Source organism: Lepidothrix coronata, unplaced genomic scaffold (assembly GCF_001604755.1).
Source record: "Lepidothrix coronata isolate B3197 unplaced genomic scaffold, Lepidothrix_coronata-1.0 Scaffold95, whole genome shotgun sequence".
NCBI lineage: Eukaryota > Metazoa > Chordata > Aves > Passeriformes > Pipridae > Lepidothrix > Lepidothrix coronata.
Window position 1 is genome coordinate 2,540,777 of NW_016690275.1, and position 20,431 is coordinate 2,561,207.

General features: G+C 44.7%; 1 protein-coding gene across 3 annotated transcripts in view; it reads right to left on the reverse strand.

Moving 5' to 3' along the window:
- Window positions 1–5,493, reverse strand: part of SRGAP1 (SLIT-ROBO Rho GTPase activating protein 1) — a 139,369-nt gene extending 133,876 nt beyond the window's left edge. For all 3 annotated transcript variants that reach the window (XR_001876037.1, XM_017822201.1, XM_017822200.1), the window contains exon 1: window positions 5,270–5,493. Coding sequence is in view for 2 of the 3 variants with exons in the window: in XM_017822201.1 (XP_017677690.1) it covers window positions 5,270–5,336 (67 nt within the window). In the remaining variant the exon portion in view is untranslated. The remainder of the gene's footprint in view (window positions 1–5,269) is intronic.
- Window positions 5,494–20,431: the final 14,938 nt, after the last annotated feature.

Below are 20,431 nucleotides of genomic sequence, written 5' to 3' on the forward strand. Positions count from 1 at the left end.
TAGAAGATAACGCAGGAAATTCAATGAACCTTTGCGTGATTTAGAGCATCGCTCTGCAACTGCAAAACTGCACTGGAAGTACATTTGGAAAGTTAAAAAAAAAGCCTCAGAGAAGTGATCCTAAAAAGTTTCCAAACTGCTTCAGAGTCAGAGGTGAATTAAAACTTTCTTAGAGACTAACAAAAATATGCAAATATGCACAAAACATACACACTGAGTATGCATTAGGATTACCATACTGCCAGAAAGAAACACTCTTCAGACAATCCATTCAGTGCTTACCTTTTCATGTGTGCTATAGCCATCAAGACTTCATTCATCTTTAAACTGAAGTAAAACAATACATGTGGCTTCACTGTGGTGCAGGGACATACCAGCTGTGTGGTCAAACCAGGAAAAAGAAAGTGTACTTTCCTGACTCTTAGCCATATTTTCAAATGGTATCAAGAAAAGGCATTTTCTTCTTTAATTATACAGAAAGACTACGAAACCAAAACATCTCAAGTTCCTCAGTCATGACCTTTGGGAAGCAGGCTTTTTGTAGGGCTCCCCCATGCTCTAAATAATTTGGTGCACAGTGTTGTACTAAACCAAGTTCCTTAGTTTCCATTCCAAGAAAGCTGTGAGAATAATAAGAGTACTGAAGATGCTGGTTAACAAAAAAAAAACCAAAACAACTCAAACTCCAACCCAATCAACCAGAGAAACCCCCTGGTTGGTTTACGACTGAACTACCTAAATCTGCAGATAACCCTTTCAGCTACATAGTCAACTACAAACTCATTGACATTTACCTAGACAACTGAAGTCTGTACTCTGCAAGGAAGGATCAGAGAGCAGGAAGAATGTGATGGCTGAAAAAAGGTAAAGAACTAGCCTTCATTACACAGTATGTAACTCCAATTGAAAAACAGCATAGAGAACAATATCTTTTCTGTATCAGACAAAGTTCTGTGTGTGGTCAAGATCTTGGACCAGAAAAATTTCTGCTAAACCACACGATGAACTTTGCAAACTGGCATCTATTCACCAGATTCTTTTTGAAATAAACCTCAAGAATTCTGACATTGTCCAAGGTACTAAATGTTTCATTACAAAGATTTTTTTCAAAACAGCTATCAGTTTACTAAAATGACAACCCAATTTGTACTTCAGAACTCAGTATTTTCTCAGAGAAGCTTCTAGTGTTGTTTTTAATGTGAAGTTGAAATTCAGTTCACAATTCAGAATTTTCATTTTCCATAAAAATTAATTAGGCAATGTAATACAGACTGCTATCAAGTTGTTTCTGGTGGAAAAACAGGAGTATTTTGTTCTGAAGAAGACTATAAAAATATTGATTTTAGGGAAATGTCTTCTTTTCCAAACTGCTTTTGGGCTTGTATTTACAAGCCAATTCCAAGTAAAAAATGAAGGCGGAAAAAGGAAGCATCTAAGTAGCTCTTCCCTCAGCCCACTGCAGTTGGAGATCCTGTTGCATAAGAAGGCCAAAAGACTGTTAAACTCCAAAGATTCTCAACAGTTCAAACCATACAGAGGATCTCACTGAATAGACACGCCCAGATAATTAGTCAGTACGATGTTTGCCTATTCAAAGAACATTTCTCCTGTGCATGGAAGGCCAGTTACAAGAAGGTAATGTCAGTTTAATGCTTGAATGATCATAAGGCTATGAAGCAGTACATTCCCAATCCTCCACTACTACAACAGATTTCTTCTTCAGAGGGATAAATTTCTGAAGTGAGACAGGTATTCAAGATCTCAGTAACACACCCTTTACCATACTCAAGACACCCACACAGCCATCAGAGGATGCTCTAGTATCTCTTCACTGCTGTGGACTGCTCAGTAACTTTATCAACAGACACAACTTGACATTATCAGCGGTACCAAGGAGCAGCTGGTCCTCAGAATACAAAACATAAAATAGTAGGCTACTATAGTCAATTGAGCTTAGAGTTAAGGAATGCTGTGTATTAATCTAAGTAGGGTCATATAGCAAAAAGTTAATACTTGGCTCAGAACTATACCACCAGTCTGTTGCTCTAAGTATTTTGCTCTAAGTATGTTGCTAAAAAGTATTTGTCCACCTTCTAGCTCTAGTTCCATCACCCACCCCAGTTGCAAGGTTGCTAAAACTACCTCTAATGACTTTAGAGGGCCTATAAAATTATCACATCCTTCAGAAAAACAAACAGATACGACTGATACTTTGGATGATCAGGGATACTTTATTAATTATTTTACTTCCCAGGCACCTTTATGTCTACAAAGTAAAGTATCTATGGCACCATAATATTCTTACATCCCCCAAAACAATAGGTATAGGTATTCAGCTAGACAGATCTAACTTCAGTATTACGACATCCATAAGAAATATCCTGCTTTCTATATGATGTGCAGGGAAGTGAACACAATTACCTTACTGCTACAATTGGGATAGTTCTTGACAGAAGTTAGGCTGAAGAACAGGGATGTTGCAAAAAATATGCAATAAAATGTTCTGCCCAGCAAGTCAGAAGTACTTTGTCCACTTCGGCTTGACAAACAGGTAACATTTGCAGGCTTTCTACCATTCCTGTATGACCTCCACTAAAGCAAGAGCCAATCTAGTGACACTGCTAAAAATCCAAAGAGAAGATATCAGTTTACACCACTCAGGAACCAGGCAGAACAATTAACATCTGTTACTGCTTCCTATTTGAGGGGTTAAGAACAGAAGAGCTATGTGAAGAACGGCAATGTTAAATCCTCATTTCCAAATATGGCACCATACACATACCCTATAGGCCATGTATGTTATGGCCCCCTCTTCCTCCAGTATCAATATTCAGACATCTTAGGACAGGATTTACAAATGCACACATCGGTGTCAGTTTCTGAATCCATTAGGCTGATGTTCAGCAAGCTGAGCTCAATGCACGCCCACAACAAGGTAAGGGATACATGTGGTGTTACACTGCTCTGTGCACGCCTGTCCAGAGGACCTCAAATGGCCAGTTTGCTGACCAATTGTGCACATCCTTCAGGCAACTAAACACATCAGCAGTGAGAAATCAGCTAGGCATTGTAAGCACCATAAATCACAAGCAGCACAAGCGGTTTGGCCACACCCTCTCTCCTATCTTAATATATGAAATTCCAAGCAGATATAGGGACCTGACTTTCCTGCATTTACATTCCCTTAAAGTTACCTTGCTGGCTGATTAGGGCTGATTCCTTAGCCCTTGAACCCCTCAATATAAAAAAAATTTTCAAGGTATCACGCAGTGGTATCACTACTTTTTTTACAGTCTCACTGAGCTGGTCTCAAGCAGAAATGTCTTAGTACAAACAGTTCATACCATGTGAAATACAATTGCTGTGATGCTGGTTAAAGAAAAATCATCTCTGGCTACAGTTGCTAGCCCAGCATACTTTTTCAAACAGCTGCTAATCAACAATTCAGGTGAGACAGTTGGGACCAGACTGAACACACCCCAGACCACCATTAAGGAGCAAAGCAAGTTAAAATTTCTACTAAACTACAATTACAAACATCACCTCCCTCTGCAATTATGATGGGGGACCGTGACACCAAAGGAGAGCCAAGTTATCAAAGGTACTTTATACATCTTATACTTTATACATCTTATACTTTATACATCTTCGATGTCTTTTGAAATGATCTATGTAGCTGAAGGGATGGTATTTTTTCTTCATTATTCAAAAGAGAAGAATGATTTACATAGCAACTGGCTGCAGAAAATAAAGGCTCAGCCTGTAACAATCAAGTTAGGAGGAGGCAAAGAACAGTCTGCACATCTGCAACGAGCTTAAGATCTTGAACATTTTTTCTGATCAGTGATGAAGACAAATTTGCACCATCTCCACAGAGAGGCAAAAGCACCAATCCTCCAAGGGCTCGATGGCAGTGAATCCACCAGCTATGCCAGAGCTGTCTTGGTCATGCCCATATCAGATAGACACTTGAAGCATGGCCTACCTGCCAGCTCAGAGAAGACCCCTCACTGCCCACCTGTCTGGCAGGTCTCGTATTTCAAGCCTAGATCCTTTCCTGGACCCAAAACGGCAGGTGACAGGTATTTTTCACAAAAAGTTAAGCTTCAGAAGAAAAAAAACGTCAAAATTACCTCTTTCCTTTTAAGAGGAAAAACCCCAACAAAACTCCAAAAATTGTCTTGAAAAATTCATCTCATAGGATCAAGTAAGAGGAAAAAATATTGTGCAATTATACAAAGTCAATAAACATTTGAACGGCTGAGGAGTGGTCCCTCCCAAACTGTTTCAGATGCCTCGCTTAGAAGGTCCCCAGCCCTTTGCCCGCATGGCGCACGAAAGCTGTTTCCGAAGCCCATGGACCTGCGTGAGGGCACGCTCTATCTCTGCACATTGGAAACCGTGGGAAGCATCAAGGAGGAAACACCCTATGTGACCAGCACACCCGCAACATTTTAATAAACAGAGCTCAGGTGTAGCATAGCTTTTTAAACACTGCATTCAAGGTTTGCATGCATCCTCGGATTTACTGCAATTTGTGTATTATGCAATATTTTCCCCGAGAGCACCCAGAAAGAAAGGACGCACACCAAGAGACACACACCCACTGCCCATGTCGCTACTTCCCCAATCTCTGTTTCGCCCAAGCCACCGGCAGAGGGAAAACGATAGGCGAGGAAACTCGAGGCTCTGGAAGCGCCGGTAGTTCAAGCCAGGATCTACCGACGCTGTCCTTGGCACAATAGTTGGACGCAATACAGCCGGGAGATGCGAGGCTGAAATACTTCCTGGGATGGCTGAATGGGTTCATTCAATAATCAAGGATAATTCTTTATTAGCCATCTTACAGGCCAGCACAGAAACTACAGCCCTGAGGGGAGGGTGGGGGACACCAGCCATGTGCCTCAAGAAAGGGGTATGGCTTACTATTGTCTCTCGCTTCAGTAATTGCCAAGCCTTTTTTTTCTTTTTGTCCTTCCCTCTTCCTCCCACCCCCGTGTTACCGAAGTCGGTGGAGGAAGAGAAGGTACTCGGCCGGGGCTGGGCAGCGGACAAGCCGCCGCCGCTGCCGCCCGGCCCCTCGCACCCACCGGCGGCGCTCGGAGGGCAGCGCCCGCCGCCCCCTCCCCGCTTCCTTCCGCCACGAAGTTCGGGCAGCTGGGACCGGCCGCCCGGGCAGCGCTGGGGGCTCGGCTGGCTGCCCGGGGAAGGGGCTGGCACAGGACACCCCACTCCCGCGGGGGCTCTCCCGCCGCCGCCCCGCGCTTACCTTTCACTTGACTTTCATACTCCGCTATAATCTCTTTGTCCTTTTTGAATCTGCTCGGTGTTGACATTATCCACTCGCTTCTTCTGCTTCTTCCCTTGTTTTAAATTATTATTATCACTAATTACTCTTGCTTTTCTGGAGGAGCTCCCAAGTTGGGTCAGACGGCCGCAAGCCCGAGGAGCGCGGCCGGGGCGGCGGCGGGCGCTGGCCTCGCGGGAGCGCCGCCGGCACCGGAGGCGGCGAGGCGGGGAGCGGCGATCAGACTAACCCCGGCGCGGGCACCATCGCCTCTCGGCAGCGCCGCCGGCAGCAACGCGGTCCGCGACCCGGGGCCGCCGCAGGGCGGGGCGGCGGAGCAGTTGCCGCGGGGCACCAGCTTCCACTAGGCGAGGGCGGGGGCCCGGCGGCTGCGCCCCACCATTGTTATCTCTCCTCGCGCGCCCGGGAGAGGGGAAGGGAAGCAGGGAGAGGGCGGTGGGCGGGAGGCGGCCGCGCTCGGTCCGTACGCCAGAGGCACTAGTTACTGCTGCCGCCGCGCTGGCCTGGGTGGGAATTCGGGACCGGCACCCTGCCGTGACTAACCCCGGCCGGCAGCGCCGCGGCGCATGTCCCAAGCCCACGGACCGAGCAGCCGCCTACTCGGGAAGACGCCGCCGCGCCCTGGAGAGGTGTCTCCGGGAATAAACTTCTCCCCGCCCTCACGCCGTTGTCTCCTCCCTTCCTGCCTGCCCGCCCGCCTCCGCTCCTCGCTCGCTGTGTACGCCCGCTCCGCCTCCCCCGCGCTGGCGGCCGCCGGGCGCCGCGGGCGGGCCCCGTGGGCTCAGCGCCTGCCTGCCCTGGCCGGTCCGCGGCGGGAGGCCCGGGGGTTCGGGCTCGGGCGGGGGCGGGAGGAGGGAGATCCCCGCCCCGCCACCCGCATTGGGCATATGGTGGCGTGGCCCCCTCAGGGAACGGGGGTGTAAGGTCGCGGTACGGTGACAGAAGGCCTTTGATGCGGCGTGGAAAGTTGAAGTCCCCTGCTGCCTTCAGCGCCAAACCGCGCGGGGAGGGGGGAGGCTGGAGGGGACATGTGTCCTTTGGGGACCCCGTATTCTTCCCCGGTGTCTCCGGAGGCAAGGCATGGCTGTGCTGGGCGGGAGGGACCGCGGCTGCACCGGCGTGCCTGAGGACCAGGACCCAGCGGGACCAGGGCATAGCAGCACCGAGGGGAGGGCTGCGCCCTCAGCACAGCCGCCTCCACCGTCCTTGATCGCATGGAGCTACCCTTCGCACGCAGCTTGTTCTCGAGGGCAGGCGTGCCAGCGCGCCTATGTGGTGCACTCCCCACAAGCTCCTATGGGAAACAAGCAAAGCAAGACGGGAGGCCACCCAAAATGCTGTTCTGCTGAACTGTTGTGCATGGCACCCATCAAGGCTGGCCCTGTCTGACAGGGCATTAGAAGGACTCCAGCCCAGCAAGGGATGGTGTGCAGCCCTTGCTACAAAGCTGGGGCTGTGAAAAAGGAAGAAGGTGGTCCTGAACAGCAGGAATAGCTGAAAATGGGAGCATGGGGCAAGTTGCCAAAAGGCATAGGTGACCCAGGTATGCCCTTTCTTCTGGGTGCCTCCAGCAGCGGTGGGGACAGCCTCCTCTGCCTGCAGAGCTGGAACTTGGCTCAGCCCTTGGAAGCTGCAGACGATGAGAACTGGCTGCCAGCTCTGCAGGTGCAGTTGAGGCCATGTGTGCCAGGCGTCAAGCACAGTGGTTCACAGGGATGGTAGCCACACTTCTCCAAGGTCCCTGGCTGTAAGCTTGGGAATCCCATGCAAAAGGGATCAGATGTGACTCAGATTGCACAAGCCATAGCCAGAGAAGAGTTTTCTAAAAAAAACATCGAAAAAGCAGAGTGATGGACAGTGCTGGCTTGTGATGAGCAAAGAATGTGGCTGTCACTCATGGGTCAAAGCCAAAAACCAAACCCCAAGGCCGCAGCTGCAGACTTTGGGCTGCAGGGAGGTCAGCTCTGAGGATGTTAAAGGCAGGCAGTGGACTTTCTGGAGGCACAGAGAGCTTCACTGATGTCAGGTATGTCTAGGAGTGATTAAGCAAAGTTGCACACTATTCATAAGGAGTTTCTGAAGATAACTGCTGTATGATTTGTGTGGTGAAAATGCCCAGAGATCCTATCCTGGACAGCTAGTCCTAGCACTGCCAGGACCTGATCATCTGCTACTGGGAAGGTTCAAGCCAGCTACCCAGTAATTTGGCTGGGGACCTGGCACTCGGAGGGCAATGGCACAGTTAACTGTACTCATGCAGACATTCTTGCTTCTGTTTATATTTAATTCTTATAAACACGTTGACTTGGTGTTACAGTCACTCACTTCCACACCTCTGCATTTCAGCAGTAAGTGTACATCTGTACTTTAAAGCTCATCTTTCCGTTTTATTAGGTACCATGTTCTCCCTGCTACAGGATCAGGGTAACAGGATTCCTGTTCCCCTTTCCCTTTTCATGTGGTGTTCTCTGTAGTTTTATTACATTTCTTCCTCTTGCCCTCCCAGCACAATCTTTTTCCAGCAATGATCCCAGTTCAGACCACCTAAAGCAATCTTAGTACAGGGGGTTATTGTCTGAAACCAATTTAACTCCCAAGTTGGATGGTCAAATTACATTCCTTGAATAAAAGGCCCAGCCTCAAAAGAGCAGTTATCTCTGTAATCCCAACTACTCTCATTTTCATCTCAACCTTTGATGCCAACATCTTGCGTCTTGGATGTTCCAGTCCATCTGTTTGGCTGGGGACTGGCTGATTTGCAAGACAGTAGGACATGGTCCCTGGAGACATGTTGCACTAACTGCAGGTTAGCTTTAAGTCTTGCCTGGTCTGTCAGAGCACAGTGTTTTTGCAAACAATGAAGACAGGGAACAGTGGTCAGGTCCCTGCATGAGGCTGTGCAGGCTGGCACCTGCAGCCAGGCCAGTCCCTTTCTCCTTTGCTCAGGACCTGCATGTAAACCATGCCCAAGATGTGGCTGGATGTGTAGACCACCCTCCTCATCTCCTGGGCACTAAAGGACACAGCCCCCTCTTACCACTGAGCCTATGCTGGGAAAGACTGCCCAGGAGAAGGGTGCAGAGGAAGGCTGAACACCAATGCCTACACCATGATCATGTAGCCAGAGGATGGGCCTAGCTCCACAGAGCCAAACCCGAGGCTGCAGATGGAGCAATTCTGTTACTCTGCAAAGGCAATTGCCCGTGAAGATGCAGAAATCATCTTTTGGCTCTGGAGATTGATCGCCCTGCATTCAGTTGCTTGGCTCAGGGCTGTGTCCATGGCAAAACCGCCGAGCAAGGATTGACCAGTGACCCAGGCTTGCATGTGCGGGGCTCAAAGCTGCACAGATCCTGGATTCCTGAGTTAGAGTTGGACTCCAGGACAACCAGGATTGAGCTGGCTGAGAAATCTGATTCCGGCCCCCTGTCCCTATCCTCCCCCCACCCCTCCCCTTCCCACCCCCCATCCTTCTTTAGGGATTGGCAAAGGATTGTGCATTATTACATGCGTGTAATCTTCTTTTAAGATGTTCATGGCAGCTCAAGTCTCCAGACTCAATTCCGCACTGATTTACACAGCCTGCAATCCCATTGTGAGAATGGTGATTGCACAGGAACAGACCCTGCCTGGGCTCTGCAATGCCATGTTTGAGGTGACTTACAGGACACAGAATATTATTAAAGAAATGCTTGTCATTTGAGACCTGTTCCTAAAGAGGTCCCCACAGAGTTCCCATCAATTTCAAGAGCAGCCAGTGCTAGAGCTGTGGAACAGTCTTGTTATGTGAACCCCTGTGCACTCTTGGCTAATGCTTGAGAAGTCATGTTTATCCAGTGTTGTTCTGTGAACTCTAACTTATTTCTTGTAGAGCATATTCAGGTCTTGGCAGGGAGGATGTGATAGACATTTAAAAAGTATTAAGATAAAGCTGACTGAGGGCACATGTATTCTGGCAAGAGACAGAGTTGTATCAATAATGCAGTGTAGTACAGTACTGTTGTGATACAGTACTGGTGCAGGGTTTGTGGACCGTACCTCAGTGTATGGAGTTAGATAATCTACTCCACTGGGGAACTGGAAAACCTGAATTATGTATGATAGAACAGAGATGTATTTATACAGAGAGCAGTTCCTGCAATACTTCATACACTTAGTGCAAAAAGGGAATAACGCGGGCATTCTGCTTGCTTGAGAACTTCACTATTACATTTCATTTACACAGCCGGATGAGCTGTGCAGTATTTGCTTTCTTGTGCTGCTAATAAAAATAGTCCATACAGCTGGCTGCTGGAATATCACCGAGCTGTTCTCTGTGAGCACGTAATGAAACGCATGAACCCCCTTAAACAATAAAACCCTACACCAATTTTCTTTAGTCTGAAGAAAAGACAGAAATAATTCATCTTTCTTTATAATTGTAGTCAATTAGTAATTTTAAAATTGGACAGTAAGTCTCTAAGTGAAAGACCAAGCTTTAATTGGAACAATGAAACATTTGATTATTATTGAAAAATCAGTTAGAGGCATCATTGAAAGGGCTTGTTCAAATGTTTGTCACTGATAAGATGCACATTTCTATAGAATCAAAACTATTTTCTTTGGAATGAGATTATTTTAGCAAATACAGTTGCTTATCTGCAATGTAAAAACTAGTGAGGCTTTTTTTCTCTCCCCTACCCCCAGCCAGTGCGGCACTTAATGCTGCTCTATGCTTATAAACTCCTGAAACATGTAGATGAAATCTGGGCTTATGGGGTTTGTCACAGGCTGCAGAAGAGCCGGGACCTCACCCTGGCTGACCTGAAAGTGAGTGGCTCTAAAGCATTCAGATGGACCTTCACAGCAATGAAATGAGGATCAAAAGCTGCCCAAACTTCAGTAGTTCAGGAGAGATGTTTCCCTCACCTGCGTTTCTCTGTGAGCCTAAGCTGTCACTCACCTTTAATTTCCAGGAATAGTACTCTGACCACTGACTGTCCTAGTTAGAACAGCTGGGACCAGTTCATCACTGTGTGGGTGTAACCTAAACTGTGTATTCTACACCCTCTGTGTCATTTCCCAGAAACACTTAACAATAGACCATTTGCAGCAGCTGCCCAGAGCACACCTGACCCCTCAGGCTATAAGCTGGGCGTTAAGAGGCCTGTGAGATAGGAGGATGTTCCTGTCCTCACACCCATGACCCACAATCACCCACTGTGGAACTCCATGCCCTGGGGGAGGTACTGGGCATTCCTGCCTGAACCTGAGGGTATACAATCTTGGGGTCTTGGGACTTCTGGTATCACTTGTAAGATCCAGAGGAGGACCAGAACCTTGACCAGACTGCGACCCCTACTGTCAACCGGACTGTGACCACCACTCTCAACTGGACTGCGACCATCACTCGCACCAACGGGTTTTTTCCTCGCCTTTTACTTTTGGACTCAGGGGACCACGTGGGGCTCAGCATGGGGGCCAATGAACAACATTCTGTTCATGCCCCAGGGTGCTGGGTTATACATCTGGGTTTTTGTGGGCTAAAACCGATAGTTCATCTGTATAATTGTATTTATTGTATTATTTTTATTAAATTGTAATTCTGACTTATAATCTCTTTTGAATTGGGTTCATTTCTCCTGCCGGTTTACCTTTACACCAGCACACTGACACAGGTGTATTGATTGTAAGGACACAGGGACACAATTTCTTCCAGAAGCAGAATAAAGGAAGAGAAGGCATTCTTACTTCACAGTAAGAGTGTCTACAGGTAGAGTATGTAGAATTGATAATATGCTTTAAATTCATGCTATGCCAGAGTCCATGACCATTTTCAAGCCATAGACTTTACTATGTACCCCTCAGGTTGCTTTTTTTTGTCTGTTGAACTGAGTTTCTTTTGGACATAATTACACACCTTAATTTAGGCAACTGAAGTCATATGCCCAGTTCAAATGAGGGCTCCTCAGTAGACGAGAGCCATGGAGCTCCTGGAGTGAGTCCAGTGGAGGGCTACAAAGATAGTTAGGGGACTGGAGCATTTCTTTTACAAGGAGAAGCTGAGAGAGTTAGGCCTGTTAAGCCTCAAGGAGAGACGACTGAGAGGAGATCTCATCAATGTGTATAAGTATCTGAAGGGAGAATGCCAAGAGGATGGAGCCAGGCTCTTCTCAATAGTGCCCAGCAATAGGACAAGAGTTAACAGACAGAAACTGATGCACAGGAAGTTCCACTTGAATAGGAGGAAGAACTTCTTTACTGTGAGAGTGACTGAGCCGTGGAACAGGTTGCCCAGAGAGGTTGTGCAGTCTCCTTCTCTGGAGATATTCAAAAACTAGCTGTCTGGACACAATCCTTAGTAACATGTTCTAGGGGACCCTCCTTGAACAAGGAGGTTGGACTAGATGCCCTCCAGTGGTCTCTTCCAATCTTAACCATCCTGTGATTCTGTGATTTAACTAAGTCATTTAACCTCCTTCAAGAGAAGTGGGCATTTGAAATTCACTTATTTTAGACACTTTGTTTAGAATGGATTTTGTTCCCATTTTCCTTACTATCATAACCAGGGGTCATATAAGACAGAGATTATATCCTCTTCATAAAACCTGAATGTAATATGCTGAATGTTAACAACTGTCTATTAGGAATATTTGTAGTCCTTTGCTTCTGAATAAAATGCACAGCTAAGAGTATGCAGACTGCATTTGGTCATTTACTAATTGCAGTTATGTAGAAAAGTAATCCTGTTGGCCTGTGATCTGAAGGAGGATTCAGGAAAACAACCACTTGGTAACCTTTTTTATATATGTGTGTGCATTCATGTGTGTATACAGCCAGTTTGCCACATTCACAGAATATTCTGAGTTGGGAGGAACCCACAAGGATCATCAAGTCCAACTATTAAGTGACTGGCCCCTACAGGGATTGAACCCATAACCTTGGCATTATTAGCACCATGCTCTAATCAACTGAGCTAATCTCAGGGCTCAAATGCATGCAATAGCTCTCTCAGCATGAAATACAAATGAATCCAGTGGAGAATTGTTCAAATCACAGAAAAAAAAGAATCTTCCAAGTGAAATCACTGACTTGAAATGCTAAGAGATCCTTCTGGCTCAATAAGGTAAGATTTCAGCCCTGGAGGACTGAGAGAGTCTGGAACATGAACGAGCATTGTGTTTCTTCTAGAGCAGAAAGAAAAGCACTAAACCCAAACCTTCTCACATTAGTCTAATTGCTATTTTGTTTGAAGAAATTAATAATTGATATGTCAATATTTAGTCCTTTGGCTTTACAGTTGCAAAGTGCATTTTAATGTTTCCTTGTTAACTTGTTCATTCTGAGCAATGCTAGTAGGACTAATGACACAACTAACATATAGAAAGTGATGAGGCTACTTTACATCTTCTACTGTTAAGAATGTTATCCTTTCTTTATATGGTGTTGCTATTCACTTCCCAATTAGTAATTACAAAGCGTAATGAATTCCGAGTACTAACTCTCTCACTTAATGAGAAGAGACTGAGACAATCTTGCCATTTTGAAGGAGAAGAAATATACAAGTCATTACATCCTCACTGCAGGGTTTGTGTTCTTTGTGGGCCTACTTTTGTTCTGTTGGTAGCCTTTGAGACTCTAGTATTCTGCTTCTGAACATAATATGCTGAATGCTTAATTCGTAAGCTTCACACACCTAAATTTAGGCAGTGGTATGTGCCTTACACCTGCCACTTTACATGCACTAGCATTAATCTGGATCTTTATCTTACTCTTAAGAGCTATATTGTCCAGAGAAGCATTAAGATTAGTTTTGATTTGGGTTTTATTTCCAAGCCCGGTGAGGCAACACCAGTGAGTTGGCAACACGGACTCTTCAAAGTGAACCTAAGGGTCTATGTTAGTGGTATTTAAAGTCTTTGATGAGCAGATAATTGCAACTCTGATAAACAGCTTTTAGTTTCAAAACTTGGATTTAGTTTTCCACTTGCATTGTTTGTGTTTGTTCCATCCGTTCTCATCCAAAGCCAAAATACTTCTGCTACTTCATTACTCCTGACCTTCTCATGCTAATGGCTTTGAATGGAGAACATTAGAAGCTGGGTTCAGTTTAAAAGGAGAAGAAATTGCTTGAAGCAGCATCAGATAATTAAGAACATCACATTTTTAAAAATCAGTCCTATGTACTTCATCAGGCTGCTGTTATCTGATTTTAATTGGAATGCTTCTATGAATAAAGGCTGCTGGATTTTACCCTTGGGACTTAGATAGGGGAATGCAACTCCTGATCTTGCTATCCTTTTATGGGCTTCATGGGCCATCCAGATTTCCCATCCAGGAATCTCAGCTTTCTGGGCTGCTTTCAGTCTGTGCCAGTAGTTTAAAGGGCATTAATTTTGAAGCCCAGCAATGACACTTCAAATGTCAGCCTTGTTCTTTTTCTCAGAAGCATCTAGATAGTCTGCTTATTCATTAATGTGGCTAGAGGGGTGGAAACAGCTGCAGCCTATCTGGCTAAAAAAGTGCTTGGCTATTAATGGTCTACCCAGCACACTGCCATTTCTCTGATTCAGTCCCTTGGTCTACCCTCTGGCTGATCCCTTGTCAGAGAGAAAGGCATATGTGGAGAGGAGCAAGAGTGGAAAAAGATGCTATTTCTGTAGCATCTTATCTTTTGATTATTGATAGTAGCACGATGCTGCTTTCCTGAGTTCTTTTTTTCCCTCTGCTACTTTTGCCTTCTCAGTGGCAAAAAGACAAACCAGACTTATGCAGGAGGGGTGCCAGACAGCTAAAGGTGGTGATACCTTGGCAAATAGAGGTAGGAAGGGATACAGGCACCAAACTGGGGCTGGGGAGGCCCAGCATTTCTACATTTTGCTTAATACCAGTTTAACTTCACTCAAAATCCCATCTGCTAGCATGGCCCAAGAGCGCTCCAGGGTGAGCTGGGTGGTGTCAGCTGGAAAGATTTCAGGCTGCTGAAGGAATTGAATCCAGACATGCTTCTTGGCCTGCTGTCCCCCTCTGTTAAAAGACATACCAATGTCTTTCTCCTGCCACTGGATTTTTAAAAGACAAGGATTAACATGAAAGCTGTTCTTTTAAAGATTTGGTGCTAGTGTGATTCTATACAGGGAAGGCGCTCCTTGCTGCAGTCTTCCTCTCCATTTGAATCTTGAGGTGCCAATGATTCCTGGAGTCACCGGGGCTGGGAGGCAGGCAATACTGTGGGTACCCATGTCCATTGTTAGATCTGGCTTTCTCTCATATCCTCAAGTTGCAGCAGACCCTCTCTGCACACTTGGGCTGCTGGCTCTCATCAACAGGAGACACACAGTAGTTCAAAGGTAAAATATAATGGTCTCAGCCTCACAACTGTGGCTTCAAAGTGAAGCTTTTAAGCTTTTGTTCCAGTGTCCAAGAATATGTGCCCCACACAGAAGAAAATCAGTAAGGAGTTCAAGAGCAATTTTTCTTTCATTTTTGGCATGTGATTGAATGTTTCTTAGTCATAGCTTCCTTTTGTTATTTCTGTTCAGCAACCCAATGTCACAATAATTGGGTGGGCAAATATTGCAAACTACACATGGATGCTTGTTTCCAAATGAATAATTATTTTTACAGAATCTGTTTCTCAGATACATGCATATAACAAAAAGCTTTCTGTTAACACCGACTACTTCAAAAGTTCATTTTGACCAAAGATAATATCTGTTGAAGGTGATTTATAGTTTTAAAAAGTGTGTAAGACAAAAGATGTGTAGAATATCCTTCCTGGGAGCCTCCGGGGCAGTTTCCTGCCTAGGCTGTTGATGTATTTCAGATGTCACAGCTCCCTCCAGCGGGAAGAAGTGGGCAGAGGGCTACTGCCACTGCAGACACCAACCCAAAGCTTCCAAACCTCAAACAAAATATTCATACAACTTTTTTTTTTAATTTAATTTTATTTCCCCCCCCCCGAATGCAGTACCTGATTCTCTCTTCTCTCTTCACATTGTAAAAATATTTGAAGCAAAGATTTGTATAAAATCTGAGAAAATTAACATACATGGATCAGATTTTCATGAAGACTCAAACCAATTATTTCCTGTTGACTGCCATGTAAATACAGTTGTTCGTGTGGAGTAGGGTGGCATGGCCTATGAAATCACAATGCCCGAGATGTAATAAGATAAGGAGTGTTGCCTATATTTACATCCTGCAAGTATCATTCTCCAACATCAAACAACTGCAACAAATCCAACACGAATGACATGTCATTCATTTGAACCTATGTAACTCGATGTAGGTTTGCTTTCATAACATGGATTACTGGTACTTTTGAACCTTTACAGGAGCTGATGCCTTCTTTTATGAGTTCTCAAGTGTGACAGTGGATGAAGTCATGTCCATGTGAATGACAAAGTCTAGCCCAAGCTAACAGATCCAGAATGGAAATGTGTTCTTTCTTTCCAAGAAACCTGAAAACACAGAACAATTATTTTGAGAGATCTGGGTGTCATTTTTTGTGTCATTTTCATAACCCATGAATCTGGCTTCTGGGAAGATGATGGGTTGTGATATAAGCATTTAAAAAATATTTTAATTTTCACAAATACAATAAACCCCACCACCTATATTAATAATTTTTGAATGGATAATTTCATATTAAAAGAAAAGTAATGAAAGGAGTTTAGTGCAGTTCATTACTGCTCCATCCCAATCAACTTCTGTTCACATTGCTATGTTCAGCAGTGATTCAAGCTGTAGGTTTACAAATGGGCTTGCAGCTGGTGGATGGTGCTGGCAAACCAAAGAATAGTTTCAGCATGACGGTTATAGACAGGTGGTGGCTGAGCCTATGAGAATCTGCATTAGATGCAATTGTATCAGCATCTGGAGACACAGCAGCAGCACTAAATAAATCATGTGCAGTGTTATATGTTCTCAGGGCATATAATATGTTGCCTGGCAACTACATGTCTCTCAGCTTGGCAAAGTAACTGTTTTTACTTATGTCCCTGTGATACTGTATGACCATAGAATTAAGAACACTGGCTCTGCCCGATTGCTTTTAAAATTACATTTATTAAAAAATAAAGCTCCTTTTCCCAATCATCAATATGCCTTGCCTCAATCAAGCATTTTGTGCTTCTGGTATTGTTCCTAAATACAGATTACAGTATTGCAGTTCAAGAATAATTATGCAGAAGCTGTTTTCTTTTCTCTGAACACTTCAGGATTTATAGAATTGATAAAGCATCCTTCATGTAGTCATGGAATACCATTCCTTCTTTTTTCTTTATCAGTATATTCTTACATCTCTCTACTCACAGAGACAAGAAAGTGGGGCTATTTTGCTCTCATATGGTTTGGACTTTACCTTGTGTAAGGAAAGCCACTAATATGCAGACCATCTTGGCACATATCAGTAGTTTACAATACCCTTCATCTAGATTTAGAAGATCACAATTTCACATCTCTGTTTTGTGGACTCCTGCTGATTTTAGGGCCTTAAATAGACTCTGAGACAGCCATTTGGACTGAGCTCTTAAGAGACTTAAAGAGATGCTTGGTTGCTTATAGGCAAGAAATCCCAGATGAATGGGAAAATCCATGGCTAGGCTTCGTGAACTTGGGAATCACTTCGTGATTCGGGAAGGGCTCTACCCATGTTTGTTACAAGCGCGCTGGTGGCTAAAAAGGCCACCAGCCACTTGTCTGCGAGACAGACAAGTCCGGTTGCAAAAGGCACAGCAGAAGGACTCCTTAGGTGGTATATTCAGCAAGACACGATTCTTTCTGCGTTGTCTTTTCTCCTCGAGAGCGATCCTGCTTGCGTTCTCGAAGGAAGCAGCAGTGTTATAGATAGTTTGTCTCCAGGCCTCCCGACTGGAGGCCAGAGTAGACCAGTTATGTTGATCAATATGGCCAAGGCTGAGATGTTGTTTCAGGGAGTCCTTGTATCTTCTCTTCGAGGCTCCTCTCTTGCGGCAGCCGGTGGCAAGTTCACCATAAAGCAAGATCTTAGGGAGGCGGTGGTCCTTCATCCTTGAGACGTGTCCTGCCCAACGCAGCTGTTTCTCAGCATCATGGCCTCAATACTTGTAACTGCTGCCTGCTCTAGAACACATGTATTAGTCTCATAATCTGACTGGTGGATATTTAGGATTGTACGGAGACGGCGTTGATGGAAGTGTTCTAAGAGTTGCAGGTGGTGGTGGTAAATGACCCATGATTCAGATCCATATGAAAGAGTAGACAGCACTATGGCTCTGTAAACACTGATCTTTGTACTTCTCTTCAGGTGTTTATTTCGCCAAACTCTTTTATGGAGTCTTCCGAAAGCACTATATGCCTTTGCTAACCTGTTGTCTATCTCTCCATCAATCTTACCATCCAAAGAGATGAGGCTTCCTAGGTAATCAAACTGCTGGACTGATTTGAGCTACCTAGGTAATTAAACTGCTGAACTGATTTGAGCTCTGATTTGCCAATGGTGATACGGGGATGATGGAAGACTTCCTGAGGTGCTGGTTGATGGAGAACTTCTGTCTTCTTTAAGCTGACTTCCAGCCCAAAGAGCTCAGCAGCGTCTGCAAAGCAGGATGTTAAACGCTGCAGAGCTACTGCTGTGTGAGCAATGAGGGCGGCGTCGTCAGCATAAAGCAGCTCCCAGATAAGATGATTTAAGGTCTTAGTTTGGGCCTTCAGTCACCTTAGGCTGAATAGGCTTCCATCAGTACGATATCGAATGTAGATACCGTCCTGATCATTGAAGTCTGCTGTGGCCCTTTGGAGCATCATGCTGAAAAGATTGTGAATAGGGTTGGTGCAAGAACGCGACCTTGTTTCACACCATTGGTTATTAGAAAGGGCTCAGAGAGTGCATTGTCATATCTGACTTGGCCGCGCTGATCCTCACGAAGTCAGGAGGATTGTCAGGAGGATAAAATAATCATTTTAAGGGACTTGGAGGGACATCCTAAACGTTCCAAAATCTGCCATAGACCTTTTCTGCTCACAGTATCAAAAGCCTTGGTGAGGTCGACAAAGGTTACATAGAGACCTTTGTTCTGTTTCCAACACTTCTCTTGCAGTTGTCTGAGAACAAATACCACGTCTGTGTACTCCTATTGGCTCTGAAACCACATTGGCTTTCAGGTAGAATTCCTTCTGCTATAATGGGAAAATAGAGCTACACCAAACAAAAATTTTCAAGGTCCATGGGCAGGTTGCTAGTGAAGCAAGGTGCCTTCAGGATTACTAACCAGCTGCTGCAGTGTTCTTTGAATTGAGTTCTTGGATATAGGTATTCAGTTCTACCCTATTTCTATATTTTATCAAAACCCTATTTTATTTTGTTAATTTATTTTATATATGGGCCCAAGTACCTATTGAGACTGTGCTCTTTTGGTGTTTTAACACCTAATTAAGAAACCTTTGAGAAATAACTGAGCGGTAGATCACTCCTTCTAAAAAAATAGCCCTGGGAAACCATCTAAGAGAGGATGGCATTAAGAGTACCCCCTCAAATCATACTCGGTTCTGTACAGCTTTTTCACTGTATGGTAAGATGAGAACAAAGACCAGATTTTGTGAGACACTATTGCTTCTCATTCAGAATATTGAACACTAATTTCATATTACTTTTTGGTTTTTTTTATTCTATGTGCATGTAGTCCTCACCTAATTTTATAAAGTGTAGGAAATGCACTAAACTTCATATAAATATGAACATATACTTTATTAAACTCAGCACTGGCACAGGTTGCCCAGGGAGGTTGTGGAGTCTCCATCCTTAGAGATAATAAGAAAATGTTTGGACATGGTCCTGAGTGAAACCAAGCAAGAGTTCTGAGATGCTGGAATTCTATTCTGAGGGGATGTTACAGACCCTCTCTCTGAGGAATGCAACATTAATGTTAAGGCACAAGTGGTACCCTGTTCCAGAGCTCTGCCTACGTATGTTCTGTACTATTGAAAAGATAACAGAAAGGACAATTTAGTAGTCATGAATTAGATAGAATGGACATCCGGGGAGATAAGCAAGCTGAATTGGGCGGGGTTTCGCAAGCTCCCAGTGTGTAGTCAGGAAAAGTTGATGACAAAGAGGACCCTCTTGAGGCTGAAGGACCAGAGAGACCACCAGAGGACTCCCTAAAAGGACAGCTCCGTCTCAAGCTCTGCCTAGACTCCGCCCATTATGAATATGATAATTAGATTGTGAAATTAAATGAATATGCATGTATAGATGTTGTAATCACTCATAAAAACTGTATAAATTACCTGGCTTTTCACTGAGAACTTCAGAGCTAGTTTGTCCAGCACGAGCTGGCTGGTTCCCCAACGTTGCTCAAAATAAATACCTTTGCTGCTTAAAGATTCAAAACTGTCTCTGAGCAGTCTCATTTCTGCCAATTTTGGCATCATGAGCAACCAGCTGTAGGTGTCCCTGCTTGAGCAGGGGGGTTGGACCAGATGATTCCAGAGGTCCCTTAGAACCTCAACCATTCTGTTTTTCTCTGAAACATCTAGTGAAGTGAATCTGATCAGAAGACCCCATTACTATCTGCCTCTTTCTCTCCCTTCCTCCCAAACCTTCTAAGCTAACTTGAAAGTACTTACAGAGAAAAAAGAAATCAATCTCAAAACCCAAACCCATGACAATAGGACATGACATGGCAAGTTCAGTCTGTGGAGCAGAGCAAAAAGCCAGTTCTTAAATCCAGAGCCTTCTAGGCAGGTCCCAAAGTCACACTGAGCTGGGGGACTAGCAGCTGATGCGTCCCTGAGCAGTCAGGACAGAGCAAGATAGAACCACCTAGCACAAGATTATTTTTTTTGTCATTGGAAAATTTCTTGCTTTGGTTTGAAATTGTGTTAGACTAGGAGGACTTTATATCTCTTTTCATAAAGAAAACTTTGAAGCATAGATACAAGATTATCAGCACACTTCAGAAGTTGTCTTTCATATATGTCAAATTGGCCCAGTGTAAGATTTTATTCCCTACAACGCAAGCACTGCAGTGTCTAATGCCAAATGCAGTCCTAGTGGTTCATTCCCCTTTCACAGTGTGTGGGGAGAAGTGACTGCCCAGAAAATCCTGTGTGCTATGTGTGAGCTGCCTTGTGTGGGCCAGAAGACATAGGCATGGGAGT